The sequence below is a fragment of the Neopelma chrysocephalum genome, unplaced genomic scaffold (assembly GCF_003984885.1).
Source record: "Neopelma chrysocephalum unplaced genomic scaffold, ASM398488v2 Primary Assembly neopelma1_25, whole genome shotgun sequence".
NCBI lineage: Eukaryota > Metazoa > Chordata > Aves > Passeriformes > Pipridae > Neopelma > Neopelma chrysocephalum.
In genome coordinates, this window is record NW_020897694.1 from 32,831,169 (window position 1) to 32,849,611 (window position 18,443).

At 40.8% G+C, this 18,443-nt stretch overlaps 1 protein-coding gene across 2 annotated transcripts in view; it reads left to right on the forward strand.

Annotated features, from left to right (window-relative positions):
* SLC9A7 (solute carrier family 9 member A7) overlaps positions 1 to 5,952 on the forward strand; it is a 70,497-nt gene extending 64,545 nt beyond the window's left edge. For both annotated transcript variants that reach the window (XM_027674809.1, XM_027674810.1), the window contains one exon: positions 1,874 to 5,952. In XM_027674809.1, coding sequence (XP_027530610.1) covers positions 1,874 to 2,122 — 249 coding nt within the window. In that variant the 3' untranslated portion in view covers positions 2,123 to 5,952. The remainder of the gene's footprint in view (positions 1 to 1,873) is intronic.
* Positions 5,953 to 18,443: the final 12,491 nt, after the last annotated feature.

The window sequence follows — 18,443 nt, forward strand, 5'->3', positions numbered from 1 at the left end:
ATAATCGTCAACAGTCACAAACTGCCTGCTTCTTGCTCATTCTTCTGCTTTTCATCTTTATTTGAATGCCTCTTCTTCAAAACAATATATATCTGGATATCAGAATTTCTTGAGCGGGTTACTATTTGGAGTGCCTTTTTTAGGCACATCTTGGCCTTGTCCCTCAGACTTTTACTTTTTTTGCAACTAAAAGCTTGTAAAGGCTGTTTCTGCCAATGATAGTCAAACACTTTAATTCTTGCCTTTTCGCTTTTTAAGGTGGTGCCAGTAGTTCAGTGTTTTCTTTCTGATCAAAGAAAGCAAGTGTTCTAAACTGAATTTGCTCTTTGGCAACAGTGTTCTCTATCACATTAACCCTGTCACTAAAAACCAGTGATAAATTTGGATGCCATGAAGTTTCTGAGAAATTAGCATTCATTCTAGGTAGGGCTTGTCTTGAACCCAATGCTGAACTGCACTATTTCTTTCATTGGTTTTGGCAAACTCCTGACACCTCTTCCAGTCCTTGTTAGTTAAATATTCTGTATCATCTAGAGGCTTCTGCTGCTTTATTTTGACTGATTATCATTCTGACATAACAACAGGAAGCTTTCCCAGATAGTTTTATTTAGCCAGGCGCTGCATTTTTCATCATGGACAGGTTAATCAGCATTTTCAATCACCAGTGCCCTGAGCTCCTGTTCTGCAGTAGAGGCAGGGCTTTCTGTTCAGGCTGAACACAGGCATCCTATCTCACATGGCCTATGTCCTCCTTCCTTTGCAGCAGTGGAAGAAAATAATGTATTTTGAGAGCATAGCCTGATCAGCGTCCAGCCTACTGAGGAGAACAGCAATACCCAGACTTACATTTCAGCTCTTGCTAAGCAGTATGGAGCTATTCGTGTGGAGAAATAATTGCTTTCAGTTGCAAGAAAGCAAGCTTATAGTATTGATAGAATTTTCTTCAAATATAAAGCAAGCCCATTTTCTGACCAATTCAGCTGTTTTGCCTTTTACCAAGACCATGTTAAACTGGAGTGGAACATCATACTGTTGCTTGCTGTTGTAATTATGCTGTGTAGAGAAATTGTTTTGTTATACTTCAGCAATTTCTAGTCTCTGACCATATATTTCATCCCATCTCTGCTGAAATAAATTCACAGGGTTTCGTGCACTTGTTTCTTAAATGATTTTGAAAAGGGAACGTATCAAAACTAGTTACAAAACTATGAAGTAAGCACTTTCTTGTATCAATCTTTTTTATGGCTCAGTAGCATTCACAAGAACTAGGTCAAGTAATTCTCTATTTAGTAGCAGGCAAAAGTAAGCAGATAATTTGAAAGAATATTGTTAGTTCTTGATGTATAACAAAAAATTTTTGAGGAATCCTTGAACATGAAAATTTTGGGCCTAAAATTTCTAAAGTTCTTACCAGTTTGCATGAAACTTTTACTAATGAATTTGACTAATTAGCAATAGATGCAACTCTGACTTTGTATCTGAAGTGACTTAATTGTCCTTGGTCTCCAGTCTTTTTCCTGTACTGCCTTCTAAACTGTCATGCAAAAAACAGTGTGTACTGATGATCTCTCCTGTACTTCTGGTATACTTTCAGTGCTACTAAATCCCAGGTTACCCTTTTCATAACCTAGTTCTTGGCTTCAGCTCCCCCATCATCTCTCCACAGTAGCAGCAGTTATACAGGGATCACTAAGCTGATTTGCAAACACTGGGTTCAAGGTTATTTTTAACATTTCTTAAGGTGAAGCCTTACCTCTTACTGCTTCTGTATTGACACATAGGTAAATTCTTTGTTTGGTTACTTTTTGGGAAAGAAAGATGCTGTGCACTGTACAAAGATTTTTCTTTTTTTTCTTTTTTTTTTTTTTTTCAGAATCAGGAACAGCTTAGAGAAGAGGATTCTGATTTTATTCTGAATGATGGTGACCTTACTGTGACATACGGTGATACAACAATAACTGCAAATGGTTCATCTGGCCCCCATACAGCTACCACTAGCCTTGATGGCAGGAGAACAAAAAGTAGTTCAGAGGAAGCATTGGAACGTGATTTGGGAGCAGCAGATCATGAAGTTACAAGCAGGGGTACCCGGCTAGTATTTCCTCTGGAATACAATGCATGATTACTGACTCAGTAAAAATAACTCTTGCTCTCTGAATGGATCAAGGAAGACTGCAGGCCACTGTGTCACTTGAGGTGGGGAAGTTTATTCAAACAAGTTAACATGCGTAAGTGGTTTTACAAGGGTCTGAAGATGTCACCTATTTTTCACTCAAGATGCTGACAGTGGGGTTTTCTAAATGTCTGAATATAGACGAATGAGAAAACTGGTCATTCTCCTCTTTTCAACCACATATTGAATCCAAGTATAACTAGCATGCTGCAATTGTCTTGTTCAGCTGCAGCAGCTCTCTCTCTGAAGAGAGGTACATGGAAAACATTGTCACAGAACTGAGTTTGTCTTGACTTAGCTTGGGAACGTGGAGGAAGAACTATAAACTTGATAATTATTATGAGACAAAAAAGGATGTGTGTTGTCTGAATGTAGAGAGATCCATTGTTAATTTCTCTCCTGAGGTCAAGGAAACTACAGTGAAATAGGACAGAATACAATAGGACTACAGATGCATGAATGAAAGACTGAGGAATCTGTTACTGCAAGCTGTACTTAATATATTTCAGGGAAAAAGGGGGAAAGAAGATTTCTTCGCTGGCCAGCTGTTTAAATAGGAAGGCAATGAGAGCTATTTGTCCCTTTAGCTTTGGGCAACTTGACTATTACTATTAACCTAACTTCTAGTGCCTCAAACGAAAAACATCCAGCTTCCTGTTATCTAAGATGCACCTGACCCAACATAAGCCTGGAGCCAGGCTCTCTTGGGTAGCAGTCATGAAATAAAACTTTCTTTCCCTTAAAGTTCTTAAATTGTATGACAATTGTTGAAAACTTGGGCAGGGGAAAACAGCAGATAGGAGGAGGAGGGAGAAAAGAGAGAGAGAGGCAGTATTGAACTTGCATGGAACCATGAGGTTTCATATTGCTCCGAAGAATCCATGGACTCTGCTTACAGTTCTTGTGTGTGATAAACAGCAAACATCTAATTAAACAGAAAAGCAAATACTACTGGCTTTACCATTTGTGACTATCCTAAAAAATGCTGTTTACTCTTGTTCTCTTTTGCAGAGTAGATGTGAAACTTCAGTGGGGCATTGCACAACAGCATATAAGCTACAGAAGCAATGAACTGTACTATCATCTTAAATGTGAAAAGGGAAAAATCTCTGACTAGTATTTAGCCCACTTACACGTAGGCTAGCTTTAACTTATTGCTAAATGCTTTTTAATTTCCAGATTAAGAGATAATAATTGTCTTTGCCAGTAGCTGAAAATGGATGCTTTGAAGAGCAGTTCAGCTATTTAAAGCATGCTAAAATGTGATTTCATTCTCATGTCTCAAAAAGATTTATTTTTTTAAAGAGTTCTGTGGCCCACTAATGTGATGTAATATCAGTTTGTCCAAAAAGTGTGTTTTTCTTGCTGACATTTCAGTTGTTCCTCTCATAAAATTGTGTGTGAGTAAATACCCACTCTGTTTTTCCTTACATATTAAATTTATTGGGCTGACCTCGGTACATGAATTTACTGCTGCAGAGAAACATTGCAGTCGTGTTGTCTGGTCTACTTTCTTTCACGTATGTCCTATGATGAGTGATCTACCTCCTTGTCTGTCCCTCCAAGGTAAATTTGTAAAGGGCATTGATCTGTAATGACTGTTCACATTATTAAGGAAAGGACACAAGGAACCCAGAAGTCTTTTTGTGGAAAAACTAAGACTGATGTACTCTGAGCTCTGTTCTTAAATGGTAAAGACTAACAAACACTGAAGATCTCTGAGCAGAACAACTCCTTTTCAGGGCTGCACTTTTTGCACAAAAAAGTAAGTTCACTTCCCTGGGACTACAGGCTGTTTATCAGTCAAAGCTGGGGAGCTCTGAGCAGATCCTGTGACTGCTAAGAGCAGTCCGATAAACAGGATTTTTCAGGGTGCTTTCTGTGAGAGGTGTTCAAGGCGCTGCTGATGCTGGCTCCAGGAGTAGCTCTGATGCTCTGATCTCCAGTTATCAGAAAGGGGCAATGCTATGACAAGTGTTGACGCTGTGTGTTACATGTCTGCTATGCAGTGTAAGCTGGCTTTTCTGATAAAGCCTGAACAAGGGTGAAGTATCACATACTTGGTACTTGACCAAGTCTAGCCCTACTCCAAGGATGCAAGTTTTTATGGCCTATGAAAAGACAAAAAAAAAAAAATTTATTTACTTTTACACTGAAGGAATTGCCTTTTGGGAAAGGACTGCAGGAATTTTGACGGGAGGAGTGAAAAAAAAAGGGTTTTTTGGCTGAACTTCCAAAGAGCTGATCTGAATTGAGTACATAGCAAAGGTTGAAATTATGTCTACTATTAACCAAATGATAGCTACTATGTTTTATTCCTCGGGGGAGGGAAAGGCATAATAGGAAGTCTAGCAACTTTAATAGATAGCATGAGGAGCTATCTATAGTCTTTATAATCAGATTGGCATGGAAAGCATGGTCCTTGTATAATTTCAATTAAAGTCCAATTGCAGTCTCTCTTCAGACAGTATTGGTCAGAGGAGCGTCTTTCAGTCTGATTCTGAACAGTAAAACCCTAGGAACTAATATGGTTCACATGCCTTTCAAAGAAAGGTTCAGTGTTTCCTTTAACTCTGAAGCAGCTCAGTGGAATAACATGCTTGACCTCAGCTTTGGCAGACATGGTCTCTGCTTCTGCACCAGTGTGGGAATGGAATTTGGATACTCAGAAACCTCAGCTTCATGTGCTGTTCTTTAACATGTAGGGGGAAGACCTTTGTAGGGGAGAAACCAGAGAAGTTACAGATGCATCAGCTAGGAGTATTCCTCTCCTTAATTACTGAACTCATGACCCACTGGAATGTAAAAGCAAGGGAAGACAAATCATGACCAAGAGGCATAGACCATCCAGCAGAAAAGAAGCCAGTTAATACCCTGGACTGGCTGTGAACAATCTTGGTCATAATCAGAATTGCAGAAAGTAGGACTGAGCTGCTGAGTAGGTTAAACACATTCCTAAGAGAAAAACTTGTAGATTAACAAATTCAAATGCCCTATATTGGAAAATGCTCTTTGTAAGGTAAGCCCATGCAAACCTTTTTGCAGTGCAGGAGTGGGGTCTTGCTTCCCAGGTTTGGGGAGGAGAGTTTAATACAGTGCACTGAGAAACCACAGATTGCTTCTTGGTGTGGAATTTTTGGGAGTGCCCTTCTGAAAAATAACTTCCAGTAGAAATAAGCCTGCAAAGTGAAAGAGGAGGAAAGTGTAGAGGAAACAGTGAATTACAAAGCCAGGAAATGGCTTAAACAGGCAGCTTTACTGTGGGAACAGCATTGTAAACAACTCCTATTCTTAATCTCACAGTCCTAAACGCTGAGATGTTATGTAGGCTTTGCATACTTTATCCTAAAGCAAGGGCAATTGGGACAATGCAAAAGTAATAAAACCACCCCATCTTTAATTGATCAAAAACAAAGGCTTATACTGACTTGCTTCTAATCCAGAGCAAGGAAAGTAACTGAACTTTTTTTTTTTTAAGGTAACGTCACATCTACAATGTTTTCTTGACTCTAAAATGCCTTTAGTAATTTTGAAAGCAGTTCTAGAGTAACGTTAGTGTGACAAATGTGGAGGTGCCTTACAAAGCATGCATACAAACAAACAGGATGTAAATGCTTGGCCAATCATATTTGAATCTGTGTTGCAGAACTCAAATGACATATCTTGTTTTGTTACGAGTGACTTACATAAGCTTTTACTATGGAAATTAAACAGTTGTGACAAAGTGATTAAATATTAGAATCAGTTCAGATTTTCAGGAAATAAAATTATCTGTCTGATTTGGCTGCTTCATTCACTATGTCTTTATCTTCTGCTACTTTCTTGATCATAATCTATTTTGCACCACCCCACATGGACTTGCAGACCTCCAAAATGCCAGTGGGTTTGAAGCTTCATCTAGGGACTGAATGTTAACTGGGAGAGCCAGCTACTGGAATAGAATTTCTATTGGAATGGAACACTTTATTAGTTGCCTGCACTGTCTATATCAAGGAACTTGCTGGGAGGGAAGCCCTAGCTTTTTTAATACCTGGCTAAGCTGCTGTGGATAAAACCAATGCCCTTCCCAAGTTCATGTACAGTAGTAGAGATCCAGAAAGCATTTATATTGGTGCATGCAAAGGAACAACAGTCTTTGTCCTAGGAAAACTAAAAATATTTGGGTTAGTTCTAGCTTTTGTTAACCTATTTTTTTCATTTAATTTTCTGATGTCCCTAGTTTCCTGTGGGGTTTTTTTAACCCTTTGAAGCTTGAAAGCACCACACATAAACATATTAGATACAGATTTTATAAAAGAAGGGAGGCAGAATAGGCAGACTTCACTTTTGTGCCTGAGCACAATTTCAAAGCTATGCTAACTTATGCAAATTTGATAAATTAAATGGCAATAATTTGAAATACTGCAATTAAAGGTCACTTTCCCACTTTTAATTGGAAAAAAATCCAGATTTGTATTCCCTCAGAGAAAGTGAATACTCAACTTAAAAGGGTTTTGCTGCAATGTTAAAATACTTAACTTCAGGCTATGAGAAATAAATTGGATTTATTTTTTAACTAGTAGAGTCTCTGAAGTTGTTATTACAGAAGCAGGGAGAAGTAGGTCATGCAGTTCTATGTTGTAATATATGTAATATGACTTTTGTTTCCAGATTTTAGTTTAATCAAGGAGCTTATCATCCACTGCCTGATTCTGAATTTCAGTCCTAAATTGCTTGGCTTGAATGTCTTAATGTTGACACAGATTAATACCAGAAAGCAGAATACCAGAAGACAGTCTTCTGGTTCGCATCAGCCGATTAGTAATAGCTGTTGTGAAATAACAGCTTCCAGCACATGGGGTCACTTGAGGTAAGTTTGTCTGATTTGAGTTTGGGATATCAGAAGTAAAGGAAGGGAGGTAGAATGATGGGATCCATAGCTGGTTTTGGTGGAGCAGGGAGACAGGCTGCTGTGCCTTTCCTTTGCAGTTATAGGATGGGTGCTACATGTTTCCTTTTTATTAGTTCTGGTCTGTTCATAATGCTCAAAATCAGAAGCAGCATTTAACCTGATTTCTGTCAGTTTACTATTCTCATAATTCTTGTCACCTAAGGTATGAAGATACCAGTAAGGTTGCAGGAGGTGTCTTAAGGTTACTTCAAACATAAAAATGCATCAGGTATCCAAAGCATATCGCACTGTCCTAAGACTGCTGTGGTAGATGTCCAAAACTTTTGGCACTTCAGTTCCCTTGAGGCACTTAAAGCCTGCATGGTATGAGAGGTTCAAGTTGGGGCTGTCCAAACGCTGTCAGGGAGGGCTGTAATTATAAAGCCTAATCTGAGATATAAACACTGTTTCTTGTATGCAAGAAAGTGGATGCTACTACACCAAATGTCTTTAACGATGCTGAAATAATTACTGTAAGCAGAGGTTTGTAGAAGTGGACTATAGTACTGTATCCTTTGATACAGCCTCTTCATCGTGTTGACAGCTGCAGCGACAACCGTCCTTCCGATATTTGCAGTTAAAGGGGTGAGGATTTAAGGAGGACAGCAACTCTCTGCAGTGCTAGGGTCTGGTTTCCTGGTCTTCAGCACACCAATGGCTTGCAGGTGCTCTAAGCCCTAGTTTGGGAGCTCAGTATCCTGATGAGGTTAAATGGCAAGGGATAGGGAAGAGAGAAAAAAGCAAAATCTTGTGAAAGGTCTCCATGTTGTGGGGATAGTAGTAATGGAGGCTGGGGAATAAACACCTGCTGGGCTTTCTGCCACTGACTGATTTGTATACATACTCAGCTAAACATTCTTTCATGTGGATAAGATACTGCAGTAATTTCAGCTTTGTTTGAGCCTCCTGACTGAGGCTTCATCCAAGCATCCCTTTCTCAAGAGAAGAAATGTTAGTGCTGTTTGGAACCCCTGCTCTGTCAACAAGTTTCAGGTGTTACCGTTACAGGTCAGACGTATTCCATCTTTCCATTTCTTCTTAGTACTCCCTTTCTTCCCGTAGACCTTGGAGTCACTGGGAAGTAGCAGGTACAAGGTGGTGGTAGCTTTTGTGGAGTTAATTGTTTCACACTGAATTTTACCATTGGCTGCACTGGAACAAATTATCATAGCTGTCACCTGTAGTCAAGTCAGAAATATGTAATCTCTTCTTATTTGATTAATATTAGCGCAAAACTTACTGTGGCTTGACACATACCTATAAACTTTGTATTTTATCTCAAAAGTGAAAAGGGATGATACTGTCAGACCTTTCCTCAAGGCAAAGCTAGCAACTCAGCCCTCTTCTCCCCGTACAGAATAGATTTGACATTTTCATCCTTAAAATCTAATGAATTATTCCCACCTTGGAGCATCCAACAGTTGCTTCAATACCCTTTTATTGTCAGAAGATCTGGAAGCTACAACTAAAAGTGAACATTTTTGTGTGGAGAAATAAAATTGTTTCAGCTGAGTAGAAGAGAAGGCAAAGGAAGATCTGATGCAGCTTCGTAAAATAAAAAAGCAAGTAACAAAACTGATTGTTCAAAAGCGTATCAACAGGTTCACAAGTCAGCACTTCCAATACCACCAGTTGCACCAACAGCCGTTCAGCACAGTCCAAACCCAAACCTGACCTCTGACATAGGCATTCCCTGAACAACTGAGTCCTGCTAGCCTGAGTCAGGTACCACTTCTGTAAGGTTTGTCCTCTCGTACACAAGCAGGGAGCTAGTCTGAGTTTTGCAATAAAACAGATGAAAGCTGGAAACAAACACCTTGTGTTAACTCCTTTCTGCTGTACCTGCATAGACCCTGGGCTGAGGGGCTGGTACAGAAGCTGCTTGCTGGTGCTGCCCAAAGCAGCAATGCGTGCGGGGCTTTGCCACTCCTCTGAGAGGATGTGAGGTGAAGCTTAGGCAGAGTGCCAGTTCCAGTGCAAGATACCAGAGGACAGTTGTATTTGTCTTGCATTACCTTACCATGTATTTTACACCAAAACCCCACTAGTGGTGTACAAATTAAGGAATTTTTTTACTGTAGCAACCAGTAAACACTGGGGTTATTTTTCAGTTTAATGAAAACAGGAACTTACACCTCAGGATAAATATTTCCCTTGTGCCTTGCACTTTTACCATAGAAACAATGAAGAAATGACTACTCCTTGGTAGCTTATGGAATTATTGGTAAGACTTCTACTCATAGTGTGACCTTCTCTGAGCAGGAACAGTCCTCCTCTTCCCAGTGATGCAATCTGAGGGCTTTGCTGTGCTTCATATGTAGTAACTCACTTCTATAATTTCTGATGGCAGTACAATTCACAGAGTCAGCAAATCTGAACATGAAATATTGCAGTTCCAGTTAAAGGATGCGAAACCCATCTTATGCTATTCTTGTCTCATTTCTGTATGAATAGTTGGAAGCAGTGTCTCTAGTCATTAAGAGTTGTTGCATTTTGACTGTACATTTCCATTCTTGTCAACCATAAGTGTTTTAATGAGAGTGAATTTGTTTTAGGAATTAGATCTTGATTCTTTCCAGGCAAAACGTTTGGCTGAAGGGCATGGATGCTCCACATTTGGTAGTGTGATTTTAGTTGTTTGCCATCATACTGTACATGCAAAGCATGCATGTGCTGATGAGGCTGATGAGGCAGCACAGGTACCTCTGACTGCTTTCAGGGAGAGCAAACTGCCACCTGCTCTGAAGTTCATCCTCTGGTCAAGAAGGGAAGCTCTGCAGTTAGCCTGAAAGTGAGAGGCATATTGGGCTCTACTGTAATAAGTAGGTTTTAGAATCTGTAAGCTTGTAATCAGGTGAGTTATGAAATTCAGAACTGTTACTTACCGAGAAAAGGACTCTTCTTCAACATTACCAACTGTTATCCTGGAAAACTGAGATCTACAAAAATTACAGTTATTTCCTGTCTCAACTACAGAGCCCCTTTGTTCAGGAAGCCCAAGAACTGGTGCTTTTAACGCTACTTGCTTTCAATGGTTTTGGTTTTCTGTTGTCCAATCCAAGTAAATCATTCTTCTTTTGTTTTTGCAATATGTTTTCCTCAAATATGTAGGACCTTCCTTCTAAAAATAAAACTTTTTAAGGGTGGTCAGTAAATTTTCAGTATGCTAATATCAGCTGAATATTTGAACTGGATCAAACGGGAGGAGTGGAAATAATGGAAGGAGATGGTGATCAGAATTAAATTCTGTTTGAAGAGCTACAGACATTCTGCACACTGACTTCCTTTGCCCCTGTGTATTCTTAAATATAATCAATAAAGGATGTTCATCAATCTGACATTGCTTCTGTTCCAAGACTAGGGCACCTCTACTATGACTGAGTTAAATATTCTCAAATCAACTGAATTTTGTTAATCGAGTTACTTCTTATTTTTCCTAACCAAGACTGAGTTCACAAAATAAAAACCATTCCTGCTAAACTAATCCACACTCCAGGACAAAGTGATTTCTGCAAAGCACTTCAAGTAACATAAGCCATGTGTGTTTTTGAAGTTAGGAGCTGAGTTTTTTTTAAGAAGAATACATTCAGATTTGTGTAGGGCAATGCTTGAAAATGTGACTATTTCTAAATACACTACATATCCTGAGCCATTTGATCAGTGAAATAAAATTATCAAATCCATCCCTATTAAAATTCTTAAACAAAACCAAGTCTACTCTCTTGTTATGGCACAAGAAATAGAATTTATATACTAAATGATTACATAAAATCTGAAAAAGGGAGTCATAACATGAGGTAAGACCACAGCTATCTTGAAAATATGCTTTATTCTAGAAAGGATAAGTAATTAAACACATGCCACAGCTATAGAGAGAAATGTGGTTTATCACATTGAAATTTTCAATACCAACCCTAGTACTGAAATGTACCTGTCTTTTTCTAGAACTTCCAACTGCGTCTTTCCAGCAGTGCTTTTATTTTTCACACTACGATGAGGGAGAGAGCTCTTCTCTGTGCTTCTCCATGCCCCACCTCTTGCTATATGCTGGTCATCCTGTATAGAAAATTGTTTCTGTCCTATTACACTGCTGAGTTTGTCTTGTGCGGTGATGGTGAATTTTAAAAAAGCAAACAGGAGGAAGCAGACCTTTCCTAGTGCCCTCCAGTGTGCTGGAGGCATTGGACTAGACAGATACTGTGGGGTTGGATGTGGCTGTGGAGGTCCAGCCACCTGCTCACACCCAGGTCCCTCGGTACTCAGACCTTGAGAAACCAAGTGCCGGCTGGGTTAGCTGAAGAGTGGGATTTGAACTGTATGTATCTGTGGGTCACTGTCATGGTTTAACCCCAGCCAGCAGCTAAGCCCCAGACAGATGCTTGCTTACTTGCCCCCAGTGGGATGGGGTAGGAAATTGGAAGAGTAAAAGGGAGAAAACTTGTGGGTTTAGATAAAGACAATTTAATAGGTGAAGCAAAAGCTGTGCACACACCAAAGCAAAACATGACATTCGTCCACTACTTCCCATGGACAGGCAGGTGTTGAGTCACCTCCAGACAAGCCGGGCTCCATCAGGCATTGTGGTGACTTGGGTAGACAAATGCCATCACTCTCAATGTCCCCTCCTTCCTCCTTCTTACCCCAGCTTTTTATGCCAAGCATGACACCATACGATCTGGGATATCCCTGTGGCCAGTTGGGATCAGCTGTCCTGGCTGTGTCCCCTCCCAACTCCTTGAGCCCGCCCAGACTCCTCACTGGTGGGGTGAAGAGCAGAAAAGGCCTTGACTTTGTGCAAGGACTGCTCAGCACTAGCAATGTTATCAACACTGTTTCCAGCACAGATCCAAAACACAGCCCCAAACTAGCTGCTCTGAAGAAAATTAACTCTACCCCAGCTGAAACCAGCTCATCTGGGCTCTTCAGCCAACGGCAGGAGTTTATGTTTAGACTCCAGAGAAGCAGTGGTGTTGAGCAGCTTCAGGCAGTGAGAGGGGAGCCTAGGGTGCATAGTGCAGTTTCATCTAATTGATCATGGGAGAAATTCTCCTCAGGCACAAGTAACATCCATATTGGTAAAACCCTACTGGAAAAAAAAAACAGGACGAGATGTGATTTACCTTGGCTATTGGTATTCAGAAAGGGAAGAGAAGGGAATGCCAGCAAATTTCCATAGTTCTCCCTGCACTAGCAAGGAATTAGCTGTTGCAATGTGATTGTCAAATGCAAACAAAACTACGCTCAGGGTACTAAAAGCTATCCATAGCTGCATGCTTCAATACAGATGCTACAGCTGTGTGAGGCAGAGGCAGCAGTACATTAAAAAAAAAAAATCCAAAAAGCTTCTAAAAAGGAAGGTGGTCCATACTGGGCCTTTAATCCACAAAATCTGCAAAGCTGGGAGTGAATTCTTTTCCTTGTTGAATTTCACACTTTATTCAGAGAATAATACCATGCATGTATGAAAGCACGTGGTTATAATATCAACCTAATTTTACCTTTTGGCTGTTATTCCAAAACCTGACTGTCAATTCAGGATGTAAAGGAATTCAAAGGATGCAAACTTTGCTCCATATTAATTGCACTTATGATATCACAGGTATTCAAATTACTGCTTACAGTTAGATACTTTTGATACTACAGCTGGTTTAGTTTAAGGAGCAACTATCACCTTCCCTAGATGGTTTTTACCTTTACTGGTTTAAAACCACTCAATATTGTAATGAACATTTCATGGATAGAGCAGTGATGAAGCCCTGCAGGCATTCAGAAATAAGTCCCCAGATGAAAGCATCGTTAGAAGATGGAAAAGTTTTATTAATTAAATGTCTAGCTTGAAATTTTTCTAGCTATTCTGTAACAGATCACAAGAGACTTCTCTCCCACTTATCCCTGGACCTTTTCTTCCATGCAATAGCAAAGATTTTTAAAATAATGTTTGTTAAAGGTACATCCTAACTCTTCTGAAGGACAGGATTTTTGCCACGAGGACTGGGGCATCACTCACCTGATCTGTAGTCAGTAAAGAAGTTTTTCTCTCTGCCTCTGCCTGCTGAAGGATGCTCTGGGGTCAGCCCTCAGGAACTCTGTTTCTCCGAACTGGAATTCTTCCTCATGGGAATCTGTGAAGCTGTAGGTACAGGCATGACCAGACACACTTTGGCAGCTCCAAGCAACCTGAAACTCAGTTTAGAGATAAGTCAAGTTTATGCACTAGCTCTTCCTTCAAGGTTAGCATCACCAGTTTACAAGCAACACATTAACCCATCTCTGGTGGGGAGCTCAAAGCACCAGGATGGCCATTTTCTAGTGAAGAAGTATCAAGGCAGCTACATATAACCTCTATTACTAGTCAAGATTTTAACTCCTTTCCCACTAAGGAACAAAGTTTTAGAAATAATGGCTGGATATTATTATTATCATCATCCAATCTTTAATTGTAAGTTCTGAGAAGAGCCAACTAGCCCCACTAGCACAAGTACTTTACAAAGAATTCACAGAGAATCAATAGGAAGATATGGTCTCAAATTAACAACTTAGGATGCAAAATGAAATTTATGCTAAAGCAGCTTCTCATTTACTGCAGAGTATAAAACCACAGTCACTCAATTCATCAGAAATAAGCAATTTAAGGCTGGGTCCTGCTTTCTACCAGTTTCCACATCTTAGACATAAAAACCTTTGTGAACATCGAAAACCAGTTTTCAGGTAAGCAAAAGCACCCCTTTTCATGCAAGAAATTGAGGTTATATGAATGACTGAAATATTTATCTGGTTATCTGGTCTAGTGGCATCAAGACAGAACTAGGACTTGTGTATGGAAGTTGATCAATATGAAAGGATGAACAAATCAAAGTGCTTTATCAAAACAAAAATTGTAAAATTGAGACCTGAATTGGAAACAAATGGGCTTAAAAGCTGAGTAGTTGGGAGGGTTTGTTGTGTAAAAAAAGGATCCTACAGTTATTTGCTTGTGACAAGAACAAGTTAGCATAGAGCAATGGCAATAGCCTGTTTTCTGCATCCAATACGAGAAGTAATGGGTTTAAACTGAATCAAGAATGATTCAAACAGATGATTGAGAACAGTTTTTAACAGTGGACATACTGACATAATGGAGTAAATGACTGATGCAGGATATGAAGTCTTCATCCTTAATTATTTTAAGAACATCTTGGAACAGGTAACAAATGTCCCATCCTGTCCTCTCTAAATCCATTTAAGATAGAGCTAAGTATCACTAATTATTCTTAAACTGGCTTTATTAAAAAACAAGAGAAAAAAAGAAAGGGGGGGAACACCCACAACAACTTGCTCAAGTCATCCCTGCTCAAGCAGCAACTTAAATGACTGTGAAAAGCCAAGAAAATATTTCCAAACCTTCCATCAGAGAGGCCTCTGATGTACTTGGCCTGATCTCCTACAACCCTTTCCCATTATTTTAACAAGTGCTGCACTTTAAATGCTATCCATAGCACACCTGAAACTAGTTTCATGCCTGTGCATAAATAAACAAGAGGCTACTCATTTCACAGCTGTATGGCAAAGCATTAAAGACAGCTCAACCACAGCAAGGGCAGTGCTAGGGCTGTGTGGCCCCACACCCTGCACTTGCTGGCACAGCTGGGATTTCTACCCATTGCAAGTGAACAATCACACAGTCTTTGCTTACACAAACACACCCCACCTCTCCTTTCCCCTCAGCTCCTCTCACCTTAAAAAAATGGGGCAAAAATTACTGGGTTAATGGCGTGGCGTTTGTGCTCTCTTGATTTATTCTACAGCTCCAATATTTGTTATTCAAATACTGGCAAAGGCACAATTACCATATTTCCTCATAGAAAATGTTATGAGACACTAATCTATTGCAGAGTACTCCAGAACAAACTATTTACCAACGTTTCCATGGAAGTCAGCACTGCCTCTTTTTCACAGAGCAAAACCAAAATGTACAAAGCATCTTTAAATCAGGGCTCAAGTCTTTTTGTACATTAAACCTGATTTTTCAGGAGACTTCAGCGCTCTGTACAGAACTTTACACGGATTACAGGGCTCCTGGACCACATAGCTTCATATCTTGCCATAACACGATAGTCTACCATATCAGTTCCTTTCTGTTTCTAAATTATAGGAGTTGTCTTTTAAAATGAGTTGTCTCTTTTTTTCCATCCCTTCCTGCCATGCTGTTCTCATGGTTAAAAAAATCCCCATCTTCTTCCAGCTTCCAGGCTGAAGTGATTCATTGCTGATGTACAAAACCCTGTTTTTATGCCAGTATTGTTCATAGCTTGATTACCTCTCTCCCACACTGCTGTTCATGCTGCTGTACACCACTGTCCTCTTTCAACCTTGACTTTGAGACTAAATAAACCACACATCTTGGTCTTCTCCAAGACAGAGGGCTGTTATTTCACTTGACATTTCTCTGTATCTCTTAAAAATACGAATTCATTCACTTGGGACTTGGATGGCTAGGGCAAAGAACATGTTAATGCCACTTGACATTTGCCCTTTTCAAACTAGCTCACTCAGAGGTTCAATCACTCACTCCATGAGCCACCGATGCCCCCTGACCAGGCACACCTGCACACTGACTGCTGCTACAGCAGTTCTGCAAAGCCAACTCCAGCATACCAGAGGTGTCACTCAGCTTTGATCAGCCTGATATGGACTTGGCCTCTTCAGAAAAGCTAACTTATTTGTCCAACATCTCACAGACAGTGTGGCACCAGGGACTGAGCCCAGTTCCTCTGAGAGCTTTTGAATACCTCAGCCATGAGATACTGCCTCCATCCTTTCAACTCCTTCAGTCTCCCACAGGATTCCTGCACACTTTCTAACTTCTGGCACAGACCGGGCAATGCTCATTGTGCCAGACGTGTTGCACGATCCATTCCTGTCCCAGGTGTGTCCAGCATTGAGTGTTGACCAAGTGCTACAGTGGAGAAAAAAACAACACAATGACTGACAAGGAGTATGAAAAGGGAGGCAGTAGACACCGACTCCTTCAGTGCTTGACTTTGCAGCACAGGCATTGATTGTCTCTGTAACAGTGCATATACAAGAGGTTTCCTGGCATTTTTTGAAAAGCTCATACTGAAAACAATAGGTATCAGTGATATGCACATGAGTCACTGCTAGAACTGGGACTTTTAAATCCTATGTGCAAACACCTGTCACTTGAACCAAGGACATGGACAAGGACCTCCTCCAGACTCCTCTGTTCTGGTGGTAATGCTCACTGGAGAAGTGACTGCAAAGGCACTCCCAAATGCATCTCAGGCAAAGGCAGCTGGATGAGACAGCTCTCACATCATCCCTTGTGCTCCCAGGCTGAGCCTGACAGTAGCAGGAGGTGGGCAAAGACTTTATTTTCACAAGTTTAAGCTTTAAAACTTCCATTTTGCAAGAGAGCACTTTTTCCCATGCATCCCACTCTGATGCTGCTCTAGGAGAGCAGGGGGGCAGTTAATAAATTCCTTATGGAATTTAGGGAAAGAGAAGAGTCTGGTTTGCAGGAGAAATGTGTTTGTGTGGGCTGAAAAAGTCGTAGCAGAAGGCAAGCCACCGATGCCCTGTGGACCAGCACTCCACCCGGGGGGCTGGTCCAGTGCCAGTTGTCTGCACAGCCATTTGAACTGAGACAGAATTCCCCCTGCAGTTCGGACTCAAACTCACCCTCCATCCCCCTGAGGTTTCTCCCTCTGTCTCATCGAAGCAATGCCCTCAGGCAATTGCCAGCACTTCACTGCAGTTCAGCAGTTCTTGTTCCCTACTTCTCCTCCCAGCTTGCTCTCTCCATGTTCCTTCCTTCCCTCACAGCTGCCTCCTAGCTGCCTTTTCCAATTAAACGAGTCACAATTTACACCTGCTCCTACTTATCAAATCCCAGTTCCTCGTCCCTCTCACAGCCAAGCTATCTGCCCAAAAAAATCCCACTTTCTACAACTTAAAGGTAATTCCTTTCCCCATCCCCTCAGGTTTACCCCCTCTGTCATCAGTGTCTTCTCTCTCTAACCTACGGTACTTTACATTATTTAAGCACCAGAAAGCTGAGCACTTGCTTTGGGAGCCTTCCTTAGGAATACTAGCAACAAGGAAAGAGGGGCTGGGGAGAAGGCATCAGTGGGAACCAGGAAAGGCAGACTCCTTCCTGCTCAGCCCCAGTGCTGCAGGCCCTGCCATAGTTACATGCTTTGGATTCCCACTGCTCTATGTCTTGTACAACACGGAGTGTTCTATGGGAAAGAAAGAGTTTTGTGCATGCTCAGTGGAGATAAAACCAATGCAGTCTTTATTTGGTATAAAATAAAGATATGCACACATACCAAAACCACTTTTACGGAACACATGCTATCCATTTTATACAAACATTAATATATTTGGCCAAATCAGAATAGAAGGCAGAGGTAAAGAAAAACAAAACAAAGGGGACATCCTCTACACAGAGATCATTTCTGCTACCCAAACAGGAGTTCCTGTCCCAAAGCACTGAAGTGACAAATGATTTCAAAGAAGTATCTTCAGGAGTATTTGAACACAGGCAAAAGGCCACCACATCCTAGCCACATCTTAAGTCCAAAAGAATATGCACTGTTTCAACTGAAATTCCCTGAAGAGACTTGAACCTGAAGCCCATGACAAAAAGCTTCAGCCTAGGTACAGTTGAAGCTGGGCAGTTAGAAACAGGGCAACAAGTTTGGAAGTGCCAGGGAAAGGCTGGATTCCCACTTAACAACACCAAGAAATGGCACTGCAGGTGCCATAGGTTAGCAGCAGAGTTTAACACCTCAGTGCTGGAAGCAAGAATTTCCCAGTACTTAATACCCAGACAGATTCCAAGTCCTAAAATGTTAAAATCCCCTTCTAGCTTGTTGTCCAGAGCTAAGACTGCCAGAGACACATCTCAGCAACAAACACCAGGTCCCTTCATCATTGAAACCCACCACCTCAACAAATTTGGATCTAACATTCATCTCTTTAAACCACAGCCAAGGACAATCTGGACCCTGTCCCCTCACACACACACTCCACCAATGGGGTGTTGAAAACTGCTAGTGTCAGGTTTGACAATTGTATTTTTCCCATATCATTCTCCATGGCAGTAAGTGTCCTGTCAAGGTAAATAGGAATGACAAAGTAACATCTAAGATAGTCCCAGTGCTGCAAGGATTGTATGGTGACTCTGAAAAATGACATGCACCATCAGAGAGTCTCAGTGACAGCTCTTTGTGTTCAAGAAAGGAACAGAACATGCTGTTGGGCTTGCTGGCTCTCAGGGTTTTAGTTGTTTATTTGCATTACCACAATAAATCCAGAAACTCTGCATGTATTTCTTAT